Raw genomic sequence first — 13,546 nt, 5'->3', positions numbered from 1 at the left:
AATGAACATAGCAATTATTTTAGACCCTTGAAAACACCCTTCAAACTGTTTTAGCCCATTTCTTAACTTCACATTAGCGAATTGAAACATAAAGAGCTGAAATTTTACAGCATTAAAAAAAGCTGTGTTATTGAATAAAAATACTGTTTGGATGCACAAAAGCAATAGAAGAAAATGACATAAAATGAAACAGTACGCATGGCACGTATAGTATGTAGCAATAATAAAATGCAGCAATACAATAGTACTGCACAGTAGATACAGTAATTTTATTCGAGGCACCTTTTAGCACATCAAAAATCTGTACATTTTTTCATTTGTCAGAAACTTTGTATTTCCTTCCATTTTCAAACTGAAGATAAACAGCCCGCTTTTATGAAATTGTGTCTCATCAACTTCATATTAAGAATGAAAAAGATGCGAAGTGACGATTTGTACACTAACAATCCGATGTTTCGATTAGTACTATGTGGGGTCAGCTGCAAAATTCGTTGCTCGAGAAAAACTCGCAAGACAGTCATTTCGCATTAGTCGAATCGCGTTGTAGCCCAAATCCATTCGATGCTCCTTAATGGGGACCAGAAAATTCGTGAAACGAAATATTTACGCCGATTTATAACAATGGGTGAATTCCAGGAAAAAGGCGACATGACACATGAATTTTAAAACTTAAGATTCTGTCACTTGCCATATACCATTCTCTTCAGAAATAAATGAACTTCTTGGATCTTAATATGTTTTTCCCAAACAGTTTTATGACTTCCAGATAATAAAGGGCAAAATCAAGTTTTCTCTTTATATTTTTACAGAGCAAAAAAAATCTCTTTTTTTGTAACACACTAGAATTTCAATAAATTCGTTATCAGCATATAATATTTAGGTTAACTTTTATCTTTTGAATGTCTAGTTAAACTTTTGGTAGGTAATTTAAAATTTCTTTTTTTTTTTTCAACCATGAAATTTTTCCATTACTAAGGAAAAAGACAATTTGATGTCCTTCCGTTACCAAAATACTACATCTTAGTTCCCCAACAACCTATTTTGTATTGAAACTAATGTCTTTTCTATGCAAAGCATAATTATGCCCCATCGTCAAGGAAGCATAGTTATAATTTTAATGGGTATTTAAAAATTGCACATTGAAGTAAAGTAAGCATTTTTAGTTTTGTTTCATATTTCGGAAAATTATTAATATTTAATTAAAAAAAATAGTAGTACCGTTTGGGATATTTTTCCTATTTCTTTTTTTTTTCTTTTTTACTGATTGAGTGTTGTATATTAAAGTAATAAAAGTCAATTATTAAATGTTGTAAAGTTTTTGAGGTTATTCGGTAAAACTAAAAAATGCTTTTATTTCATTTTATCAGGGGCGTAAGAAAAGAGATGGTGTCCACACCTAGCTTAAAGCTCAAAGTCAATTAATTAATTCTACAAAATATAAGTTAATATAAAAATAACTCCTATAATGAGAAAAAAATTTCCTTTCGTTTAAAAGATGCTTTTGATCATCTAAATCAATTTTATGAATGTATGTCTATGTAAAATTTTTATCAAATTTTGACTGCATCTATCTAAATTTTCAAATAGCCGAGTTGCACTTCTTGAATCAAATATTTACTGTCATTAAAGGATTAAAAATTTTAAGATTGAATTCCTTCCACTTTTAAATCCTTTCTTGCAGGGAATAATCGCAAAAATCGTAAAAAAATGTTTGAATTGAAGAATCGGCTCTGTAAAGGAAGGAAAGAATAATAATTTTTAGTAATATTTTCATGTTCAAATGAACCAATATATTAATCTAAACCATTTTCATTCAATCTTCAAACTGTGTATGTGTATGCTTTTTATTTATTTATTTTTTTAAAAAATGTAGCGAAGTAGTGACTACATTTCAAAAGTAGTTTGTAGTTGCTACATTTTGAAAAAAGTAGTTGTAGTGGTAGTTAACTACATTTGTACTAAAGTAGTTGTAGCTGTAGTTCGCTACAAAAAAAATAGTTTTTCCAACCACTGTGTAAGGGTGATTATGACTTTAAAAAAACATCACCCCAGAGGGTAATTTCTGGTTGTTCTACTGGCGGAATTTCGGGGATTCATAGATGCTTTGCCTCACCAAGACCGTAGCCAGGATTTTGTTTCGGGGAGGGGGGAGCACACATATTCGACAAAACGTCACAGTTGCTATTATTTTTGAAGCATATTGCGCATTGGTAGACATATGGCAATAGGGAAGGGGGGAAAATAAGAAGAAGACGGGAGGGGGCGGCAGGCGACACTATGGGTTGTTTTTATTTTTTTCTTTTGAACAGTAATTTTACTGAATTACCAAGAGTTAAAGTTACTTTATCAAAATGTTAGCAAATGTTTTCTCAGGTAATTCAATTTGTTACCATAATATCATTTAATCAACATTCAGTAATGTACAAGTTTTGTTGGTTCAGAAAACGATGTGTGGTGTTGTAAATGTCGCAATGGCCAAAGATACCAATCACATGAAGAATTTGCCCTCTAGTTTATCATGAAATATAATATGTACCACCAATAACTTTTCATGAGCTCTTATAAATTTTTGAAGCCTTGAAAACGCGTTTGGGACTGTCCCTGGAAAATTTTGTTATTGAAGTTTTAAAAACCTAATTTTGGGATGCATGCTGACATGTTAGGGGAGTGGGTAGTATGAGGTTGGTAGCTTCAAACTCGGAATTTTTTTTATATTTATAATAGGCTTATGCTTGATGACGCTGGGGGAGACGAGAAGGTTTGGGGAGGTTCTCAAATTTTTGACAATAAGACTTTAAAAACGCTATTACAAATTTTCTTCGAGTGAGTTTACGAGAAGGAGATGGAAATTTAGGAGCTCTCCCTTCGTAAAACAAATTCTAAAGTTCTCTTCGACAACGTTAGACAAGGGAAAGAGGTACCCTAGAGAAAATTGTTTGCAATCGAAGTCCAAGAAATATGATTTTTGATTATATTTGGTACGACAGCATAAGGGGTGGGTTATCGGTAGCTGTCCTCCCATAAATTTTTGAAATCAAAATTCTGAAAATGCAATTTTAAGTTACCTTTAGGGATATTAAGGAGGATGGAAGGGATCGGGGACTCTGACCCGAACGTTTTCCAAAATTAAGGGCCCAAAAACACGATTTTGTCTCTCTTTGATCTTGTCAAAGGGGTTAAAACCTTCTTTTGGATCAGCGGTGTTTTTATCGCAAATGGCTATTCCGAGGCCAAAAAAGTAAGGAGGTGTATCAAATCAAAGGTGTCGTTTTTTTTCCGCATTAAATACGCTTCTTCCCCGGAAAGTTTGGGGATTTTTTGTTTTAAAAATGCATTTTTGACTATCTTCGGTAATGTTGAGAAAAAAGAGGTTTGAGGGTGCTCCACCACCCATTTTTCGAAATTGCAATTGTAAAACCGCAATTGTTATATATCCTCTATTTATGTTAATAGAAGGGCGATTCGGGAGCTCACCAACGAAATTTTTTTTAATTGTAACGCTAAAAATGCAGTTTTCGAAGATTTTTGGTGATGAAAAGGAGAGATTAAAAGGCTCAACCCCAGAAAATTTCTTAATTTAGTTTTAAAAATGCATTTTAGACAATTTTTGATAATATAAAGGGAGGAGGCCTTTCCCCTCCTTTTATGAAATTGAATCTTTTAAAATACAATTGTCGATTATCACCTGTTATTCTATGAAAAGAATGGTTCGAGGGCACTCCCCCGAAAATTTTCGAAATAATAGTTGCAAAACGGCAGTTTTAGACGATTTTTAGAAATGTTTGGGAGAAGAGAGATGCGGGGCTAATCCCCGGGAGTTTTTTGAAATCGAAATCTCCTTCAAAACACGATTACAGACCATCTTTGGTAACGTAAAGCGTACCGGCAATCTTTCTCAGCTGAAGTTCCAAAAACGTAATTTTGGTCGACTTTGAATGATGTAAGAGGGAGAGTTTTCGAGCTCTCACCGGAAACTTTTCGAAATTCAAGCCTTGAAAACTGAATTCAAGACAATCTTTAATGATGTAGGCAAGAAGGAAGAGGGAGGGGGGGGGGAGAGAAACCCCCCTGAAAAATTCTTGAAGTTAGCTTTTAAAACACAAGTTTTAGAAGATCTTCGGTAATGTTAATAGGGACAGGGGATTGGGAGCCACTCTTCGCTAATTTTGGGGGGCGCTCTCTCGGAGAATTTTTCGGAATTGAAGCCTTGAAAACGAAAGTTTAGACGATCTTTGGTGTTTTTTTTTTTTTTTAGCATGTGAAATTTTTTGAAAATTTCAGGGGGAGGGGGTTTTGACCCCCTGACCCCTCCCCCCCTCTTCCTACGGCCTTGTGCCCCACAGATGGGTTTATTATATGACGGGGGCTCTGAAAGTTCATGTGGGCTCGCTTAACATATGGGCTAACACGGAGCTCTGAAGCACTTTTAAATTTCATGCTTATCGTGTTCGTGTTACTCAAGAATTGATAGCTCTTCATCAAGTAAAATGATTAACTTATTGTCGATGACCAAAGTGATTGATTCATTATCGAATCAAATCGTCAGTTTTCGAAGAAATGTTCGTTTACAATTCAGAAATATGGACTCAGGGGTGCTCCTCCCCTCCCCCTCCAATTTTGATGGCGCAAAGAAAAAAAAAAGGTATTTTGGAGGAGCCGACAGATGTGAAAACTTAAACAATTACGTGTGTATTTTTTGCATTGTCAGGAAACATGTTTTGAATCGTCAGGAAATATTTTGTTGTGCATGAAATAAAGTGTTTTCTTATTCATAATTATAAACTACTACTAGAAAAATTGTATTAAAATTCTCATGTATTGCGCTATTGTACATGAAAAATAATGCATATTATTATTTCATAGAAAAATTGAAAATTCTATTGCTTAAAACGTAAATTCTGTGCCTCAGAGCCGGAAGGCCATAAGTCCAAAAATTGATTTTCAGTTTATTAGTATGTGGTATGTAGAAGATTATCCCACATTGAGCCATGTGAACGTAATTCTTTTTTTTTTTTTAAATGTTTCCAGTTTTTTCTTCTTCTTCTTCTTCTTCGGCACTACAGCCTAGGGCAGGCCAAGACCGTCTCAATCAGTTTCCTCCATCCCGCCCTGTCAGAAACAGATTTCCTCCATCCACTGAGGTCAACAAATTATATTTCAGTTTTTTAGCAGGGTTAAAAGAACGCGCTTCCCATCCTTTGCCTGGGTCAGAAAAAAGTTTTTTTTCTCTTTGTTGTAAAATTTTCATAGTGTGAATTACGTTCCTCTGGCTGTGAGGTATAGAATTTACAAATGCAAGAAATGTAAAATTTAATTAATTGGAATTCTTTGAAATTAATACCAATGAAACTAGAATTTTCATCCAAAATTTCAACAACTCTTCCAACGTCATCATTAATCATTATTTTCATTACATTCCAAAACTGATTCAATAAGGTTTATGGTAACGGGGGTGCTCTACTGGAAGTTTTTCAAAATTGAGATCGCATAGCCACAAAAGATTTGCCACGCGCAACAGGTATTTTCTGAAAATCGTAAATATGGATTCAGGAATACACATCGAAATTCAAAAAGATGGTAAAAGCGATTTCAAAAACAAATAATTAAAATACTGTGTGAGCAGAATGTTCTACTTCCTTCAGTGGAATCCAACATCATTGAAAGTTTCATTAACATCCTCTACTGATTAATTTCAAGAACAGTCAATTTAAAAATGGCAGAAAAACGGGATGGAGTAAAATGAAAAATTCTACGCCTATTTAAGTCAATTTATGAAAGATATATATTAACTACAGAGTGGAAGGCTAAAAAATATGATTTGTGCAAACTAGTGCTTAACGATTTTCTCAGTGCAAATGAATCCATGAAAAGCTAGAGCATATTGGTCATAATTCTTACAAACAATAAATAAAGAAGAGAAAAGCAATTAAAAACCTTCAAATCGTTTGAAACTTGTTTGGAACGGTCACTGACTACATCTGGTTTTTGAGGTTGTCTTCATTAAAACAGAGGTACGGTTACTAAATTTTGATACAAGTATGTGTCGAAAAATATTAATTATGCATTTATTTCTTGTTGACTAAGTTAAAATATGTTTTTTCTTCCAAAAATTTCTTGTTAAAAAAAAAAAAAAAAAAGCTCCCGAAACAAAAAATATCTCCCTCAAAAATTTTGATGGCAAAACTTGCGTAAAATCCCCCCCCCCCTCTACTCTGTGTGGGCCCGTGTATATGAACTTACCTCTAAATATTTGTTCCATTTAGGATTTTCAACGTGCTCTTTATAGCTGTCCCAAAATGGAGTAGCGAGAACAAAAAGTAATGCTGCTTCACCTCCAGGTTTCAAGACGTAGAAAATATTTTCAAAAGCCTTTTTGTGGTCCTTCAGCCAGTTGAAACAATATATAGAGATGATTTTTGTGATGCCATTTTCCCATTGGAGAAGTGTTGATCTAAAGGAAAACATTAAAAACTGCTTGGGAAAGATTTTCCAAGAAAAATATTTAAAATATCACACTAAATTTCATACACACAGGCCCGGTTCTGCGTACCACAGACCCGGCAGTGCAGAGGGCCCAACGGCCCAAAAAATTGAAAGAAAAAAAAAAAAAAACATAGCACTAAGAGTACAATGCTGGCCTCTGGGGAGGGGCTCTACATATTTTGTTACAGGGGGAGGGGAACCGAAATTAATTTCCTTTCTCCATGGTATTTTTTTAAAAAAATATATGCTGCATGATATTGAGAATAGTTGTATAAATTTTTATTTTAAACTAAGATTGTTGCTTTTAAACTGCATTCTATTATATTTTTTTTTCTTTAAGTTGATAATTAACCATTTCGAATAATTGAAAAAAAATCAATTCTGATTATTTGCTTAGTTAAAAAATAAATTAATATTGCAATGTTCTTATTTTATTTAATTATTTATTCAATTGAAATGCAATTAATATTCGCATCAATTTCGGAAACAAAAGTTGATTGGTGTAGTCATGTGTCGAATTTTCGAAATAGTATTCTCTCATATTTATATAAATACTAGCTGTATTGTCCGGCGTTGCACGGTCTACCTCAAAAGTGAAAATTGTGTCCAGTGACGCATGTTCAGCAAACAAGCCAAAAAAAAAAAAAAAGATTAAAATTTCCCATAAATGTGTAGTAAAGAGCAAATTTATGAGTCAAAATTTAAATTTAGACCTCTTTAAATTTTCTCGATCTCAAAATTTCAGTCATCTTTGTGTAAAAGCCAGCATTAAACGCGATCTTTCCCCTTTGAAAGCAGCATGTATTAATGAATTAAGTTCTAAAATTTTAGAAAAATGTTTTAAAACTTAGACTAAAAGTTGTTCGATTGCTTTTTTCCCATTTTCCAAAAATGTTTTTTTCTGAAAGAGCATGGTCGAAAACATGGGGTGAGTTAATTTGTTTTTTAATGTTGACTTATTCTCTCTCTTATAAAAATAATCTTAAAAGACGTTCAGACTCTGTTTTCATTTTCGCTGCTGACGCCACAAGTGGGGTAATCGATAGGGTTAAATTTACCCGATAATTTTCCAAATAATTAGTAAATAGGGATGTAGCCTTCGTCAACTTGCCGTTAATTTAAGTAGATCAGAAGGAACTTGAAAGAGTAACATAAAAAATAAGGATAGCTATATGATTGAAACTTAAAAATAAATAAATAAAAATAGGTAAAAAAAAAGATGTACAGAATTTCCATTTTATGCTGATATGCAATTACTCTGACGTACCTGTCTTCCACATTCGCTTGAAAATACTCAATTTTGGGGTGAGCGTTATTTTTCTTAGCAAACTCAATCATGTCTGGAAGGACGTCGATTGCCACCACCTTATTTGCTTTTGGAAGTTTCGGAAGAAACAAGTGGTTGATAGAATTCCCTGGTCCGCATCCAACATCCATGACTATCTCCTGCTCACACCTGCCCCAGCGCATCTTAGGAAGGAGGGAATCTATGAAGGTCTCGGTGTCACAGATTTGCATGCTGCGATGCTTGCTGTATAATGATGCGTCGGAAAGCATTTTCTGCAAAAAACTGAAAAGACTTAAATATTAAAAAGTATGCATTTACACTGCACGTAGTATGAATTCTTCCAAAGGTTAATTTATTAACAGTTTTCTTTGTCATAAATGAGATTATCTTGAAGACAGGGCTTGATATTATTGAATAGGCTAACTAGGCCGTGGTCTAGGGCTCCCGCTTTTTAGAGGCGATAAAATGGCTAAAATTGCAAGATCATTTTATCGGTCTCTGATCCTGATTCTATGCACATTGCAACAAAACTGCCTAATGCTAAAGTTTTTACTGCACTTGCGCTTGCAGCAAGTTTTGACCCAGCAGAATTCAGATTGAAGCTTATCCACCGCAACCAAAAATTTTAGATAAGTATTTACCTTTGTGCTGAAAAGTAAAGTAAGAAATAACAACGTCAAAAAGAGCGTAACGTCTGGAGTAATCTGCACAAATTGCAGATTACTCCAGACACGTGACGTGTTTCGGCGTACAAGGAATACCTTTTTCAATGCAAAAAAAAAAAAAAGAATCTATGGATAAAAAGACATCCTCTCTCTCTTTTTTCGATAGATAGCAATTGTTCTATATTTTTAGTACTAACGCCAAGATGTTTGTTTTATTTGACTTAAAGAACAACTGCGGAAAGCAACACATATCAAATGGGAACAGTTTAGAAGGGAACAAGTTTGATTTCAGAATTCGATTGAATCAAACGCGATAGATTATGTAAGAGATGAATGTTCCCCTAAATTCTTATTTGTCCAGTAAAGCATTTTCTACCATTAATTTGTTTTAAATCGATATGGTTCAAATAATTTATTTTTCATGAAAAAACATCGACTAAATGCTACTTACTTGTGCAAGCAAAGAGTACAATTCAAATTCAAAAAAAGAAAAATGCTGGAAAAATGTATTCCACAACCTAGTGAAAGTGATGAAGAAACCAGTTTTGCTTCCACTGCCAACAGAATGCTCAGGGGGGAAAAAATAACTTTCCCGTCCTATTTCATACAGAAAAAATACCGGTGTACCTTAACGCTTCAGTTTATCAAAAAGATAAAATTTTTATCCTAGATCTAAGATAAGGAAGGTAAAGAAGGGAAGATAATGCTGTTTCTCTCAATTTCGCATAATTTTCTTTCCATCCACAAGCAATCATCGTTATGTAACTATGAAGTAATGCCAGGTTCCCAAACTTAAAAGTATGAGCCACTTTTGGAAATTTAACGTTGTAAAAAAGCACTTATTTTCGGAAGGCTTTAATTTTCGCGATTTTCACGAGCTCATCGTAATTGTAAAAATTTTAGCTTGGCTATTGCTTGTCTTTATTTCAACTTTCGGTTCTGTTCACGTAAAATGCGTGTAGTTTTCAGCTTGCATAATCACAAATCTTTTCATTTTCGTGAAAATTATGGCTCCCGAAAATAAGTGATTTTACAGAAAAAAAACTGCCAACTTCCTCTCCGGTGGTTTTTTTAAACGGTTTTCTTTATCTTTATCTTTACTAATAATAAAGCTGAAAGTCTCTCTGTTTGAATGTCGGGATCTCTCTCTGTCTGGATCTCTGTGACGAGCATTGCGCCTCGACCGCTCGGCCGATTTTTATGAAATTTGGCACAAAATTAGTTTGTAGCATGGGGGTTTTACACCTCGAAGCGATATTTCGAAAATTCGATTTTGTTCTTTTTCTATTCCAATTTTAAGAACATTTTACCGAGCAGAGAACCCATCTTGTATGTTTATATGTTCCGGGTAATCTCCGAAACCACTGCACCTACTTAAAACATTCCTTCACTACATGAAATGCGCATTTTTACTGAGTAACATAAGCATAATTATCATATATGTCTTTATTACGAATTTTTATAACTAATAAGTTATCTTTGCTACCAGTATTTTCGTACTGTTTTGTTCTTACATAAGTAAAACCAAATTCTGTTTCAATTCTTATGTCTGGTAAACAGGGTCGGACTGGGAATGAAATTCTTTTCGGGCATCCAGAAAAGACCGGCGCTCTACAATTTATATATACTAGTCGACCCGTGCGGAACTCCGCACTGAGCTTCGAATCGTTTCATAAGGCATTTCGATCTTTAAAAATTTCAAAGAAAGAACATTATGAAGAACTGAAAACAAGTAAGCGCAGAAGAGAAGGCATGTTATTTAAAGACATCAGTAACAAAACCTCGTTAAATAAAACGTTGTGATAATTTGATCATCGCTCACCTTTTGGTCGTACATATTTTCAATGCAAACATAAATATCATCAAAAGTGGCTAAGTAATGACTCGTGAAAAAGCAATAATTGTGCATGTGAAAAAACAGAAATGTGGCAAATACAGTCCTGCCCATGTGAGCATCTGACAGGAAAAAAAAGAAACATTAAGGAGATATTTATTGGCACGGATTCGAATTGGCGCCATTCTGATTAACAGCCCGACACCCCAACAAACCTAGCAATTGCGCCTTCCTTTTCGAAAGCTATTTACTGAAGGAATGCGTAGTAAAAACAGGAAAAAAGCTTTTTGCCAAAAAAAAAAAAAATAATAATAATAAGATCATGCTTCTATATTTTGTCAACCAGCATGATACGATTTAAAATTATTCGTAAAGCATGGAATTTGATTAAAGAATGACGAATATCTCACGTAACGATAGAAATAAACATTCTGGAGAAGCAATAAATTAGATCGAAAATAAGTGTTTTTATCTTTGAATATTAAACTATTTCACATAAAAGGTTGCTTTAACCGTTACTGCTTAAATGTACGCACATGTTTCTCTTTTAATCGAACACTTAAAATTCAAAACCAAAACCAGTTGAACTGAGTCCGTTTCTTAAGTGTAATTTTTCGAACGTAGACAAAATATATTTTTGGGTGAAACTCGGAGTTTTAATTTGGCGTAGAATTTTTTTCATTTGTATAAAAGGTCGAACACTGCTATTAGAAAAATCTACATTTCAGCGTACAAAGAAAATGTTTTTCTGCACAAAAAGGATTCCCTTGAGGTAAATTTAATACTTTTTTATGCTTACATTATGTTTAGTGGTCTGGACGGAGTCAAAGCTTAAAAAAAGCAAGAACACCCTTCGATTAACAGTGAACTTATCCGAATGATAACTGTAGCCTGCATAAAGGAATCGAAACACCAAGTAACATTCCCACTGCATTTGTTTTATTACGTGTGCATGTTATGAGTACATGTAATGCGTAATACTAATATAAATTTGACTAGTTGACCCGTGCGGAACTCCGCACTGTGCTTCAAATCGTTTCATAAGGCATTTCGCTCTTTAAGAATTTCAAAGGAAGAACATTATGAAGAAGAACCGAAAAAAAAGTAAGCGCAGAAGAGAAGGCATGTTATTTAAAGACATCAGTAACAAAACCTCGTTAAATACAACGTTGTGATAGTTTGATCATAGCTCCCCTTTTTACTGAATTAAAGAGATATTTATTGGCACGTATTCGAATTGGCGCCATTCTGACTAACAGCCCGACACCCCAACAAACCTAGCAATTGCGCCTTCCTTTTCGAAAGCTATTCATTGAAGGAATGCGTAGTAAAAAAACAGCAAAAAAGCTTTTTGCCAAAAAAAAAATAATAATAATAATAATAATAAGATCATGCTTCTATGTTTTGTCATTAACCAGCATGATACGATTTAAAATTATTCGCAAAGCATGGAATTTGATTAAAGAATGACGAAGATCTCACGTAGCGATTGAAACAAACATTCTAGAGAAGTAATAAATTTGATTGAAAATAAGTGTTTTTATCTTTAAATACTGAACTATTTCACATAGAAGGTTGCTTTAACCGTTACGGCTTAAATGCCCTCACATGTTTCTCTTTTAATCGAACACTTAAAATTCAAAACCAAAACCAGTTGAACTGAGTCCGTTCTTAAGTGTAATTTTTCGAACGTAGACAAAATGTATTTTTTTTTTCAGCAGAAAGCAGAGGAGTAGAAAATGATTTCTTGCTAATGAAGTTGATAATACTTTTAATGCTTTATATCGTATTCGCGCGAATAAAAAATTAAAGGTTTACTGAGTGAAACTCGTAGTTTTAATCGGGCGTAGTATTTTTTCATTTGTACAAAAGGTCGAACACTGCTATTAGAAACATCTACATTTTAGCATACAATAAAAATGCTTTTCTGCACAAAAAGGATTTCTTTAGGTATATCTAATACTTTTTTATGCTTACATTATGTTGAGTGGTCTGGATGTAGTCAAAGAACACAGTTCGATTAACAATCAACTTATCCGAATGATAACTGTAGCCTGCATAAAGGAGTCGAAACACCAAGTAGCATTCCCACTGCATTTATTTTATTAGGTGTGTATGTTATGAGCACATGTAATGCGTAATACTAATATAAATTTGATATTATGTCGGACAGCCCAAGCTTGCCCGAAGTTCAGATAGTTTATAGCCGAACGCTCTACCGAAAAAAACTTATCAATTAAACCGAACAACTAAGTCCAGTGCTGTTAAGCTTTATTAAAATATGAACACACACAAAGGCTTTTTTTTTTTTTTTTTTGCCGAAAGCGACGTAAAAAATGGAAAACTGCATTAGAACTTTGCTTTAAAAAATGCATAAGAACTACAGGCAGCATCAAGGTTTTGAAACAGCAAGAGGCGATTTCGGAAACTTGAATTTTCGACCGTAAGTCTTTTTTTCGTCATTGGCCAGCCTGATAAGTTTTAAAATGAGAGGGGATTAATACATAAGATAAGATATTGAAGAAAAATGTTTTTATTTTTGAAAATTTTTACAATTTGTTATCGCAGGCTGCTTAAACCGTTATAACTTAGATGGCAGCACGTGTTCATCCTTTAACAGCACGGTTAAAATACAAAATAAATTGAACTATGCTCTTTTTTAAGCGTAGCTTTTCAAATGTAGTAAAAATGTGATAAGCTATTTGTTTTTTAGCAAAAAGAAGAAAAAATATATATTTTACCCTTCAAATTGAGGTAGTATTTTATTTATTTGTGCAAAGAGTCAAAAACTCATTAGAAGAATATATATTTCAATACACGATTTATTGTTTTTTTTCTGAACAAAAAACAATTCTATTGTAGTCTGAAATCTTAAACCTGTTACTTATATTTTCGCTTACATTATGCTTTAATTTTCTTTCCAGAGCCAAAGCTTCAAAAAAAAAAAAAAACACGTGCAATTTCGAAGTAATTTAGCACAAAATCACTGAATGTTTTCATATCAGCAAGGAGCATTTCCTTCTCATTTATTCTATTCCCTTATAGTTGTTATTCATTTAATTCAGAGTTCATGTAATGCGCGATAATTCTCTAATTTTTTGTTGCAGATTGTCCGGACGTGGGCCCGAACACGGATTCTCCTGGTTACGAAGAGAACGCTCTGCCGATCAAGCTACTCAGCTCGGTCGGTCATCGCGCAAATTAAAGTTATAAGTTTGACCGAAAACCTTATTCTGGTTCTTTAAAACAGGTTTTTCGGCTAAAAGAAACCATTTT

At 33.7% G+C, this 13,546-nt stretch overlaps 1 protein-coding gene across 2 annotated transcripts in view; it reads right to left on the bottom strand.

Moving 5' to 3' along the window:
- The window catches only part of LOC129217353 (juvenile hormone acid O-methyltransferase-like), a 28,027-nt gene extending 19,042 nt beyond the window's left edge, over positions 1-8,985 (bottom strand). Inside the window, exons 1-3 of one of the 2 annotated variants that reach the window (XM_054851638.1) lie at positions 8,888-8,985; positions 7,751-8,053; positions 6,241-6,451 (exon numbers count right to left, since the gene is read on the bottom strand). In XM_054851638.1, the coding sequence (XP_054707613.1) occupies positions 6,241-6,451; positions 7,751-8,040 (501 nt within the window). In that variant the 5' untranslated portion in view covers positions 8,041-8,053; positions 8,888-8,985. The remainder of the gene's footprint in view (positions 1-6,240; positions 6,452-7,750; positions 8,054-8,887) is intronic. The other variant, XM_054851639.1, reaches the window with a different exon arrangement.
- Positions 8,986-13,546: the final 4,561 nt, after the last annotated feature.

Source organism: Uloborus diversus, chromosome 2 (genome assembly GCF_026930045.1).
Source record: "Uloborus diversus isolate 005 chromosome 2, Udiv.v.3.1, whole genome shotgun sequence".
In the NCBI taxonomy this organism is placed as follows: Eukaryota; Metazoa; Arthropoda; class Arachnida; order Araneae; family Uloboridae; genus Uloborus; species Uloborus diversus.
This window is presented reverse-complemented; position numbering and strand designations above follow the sequence as displayed.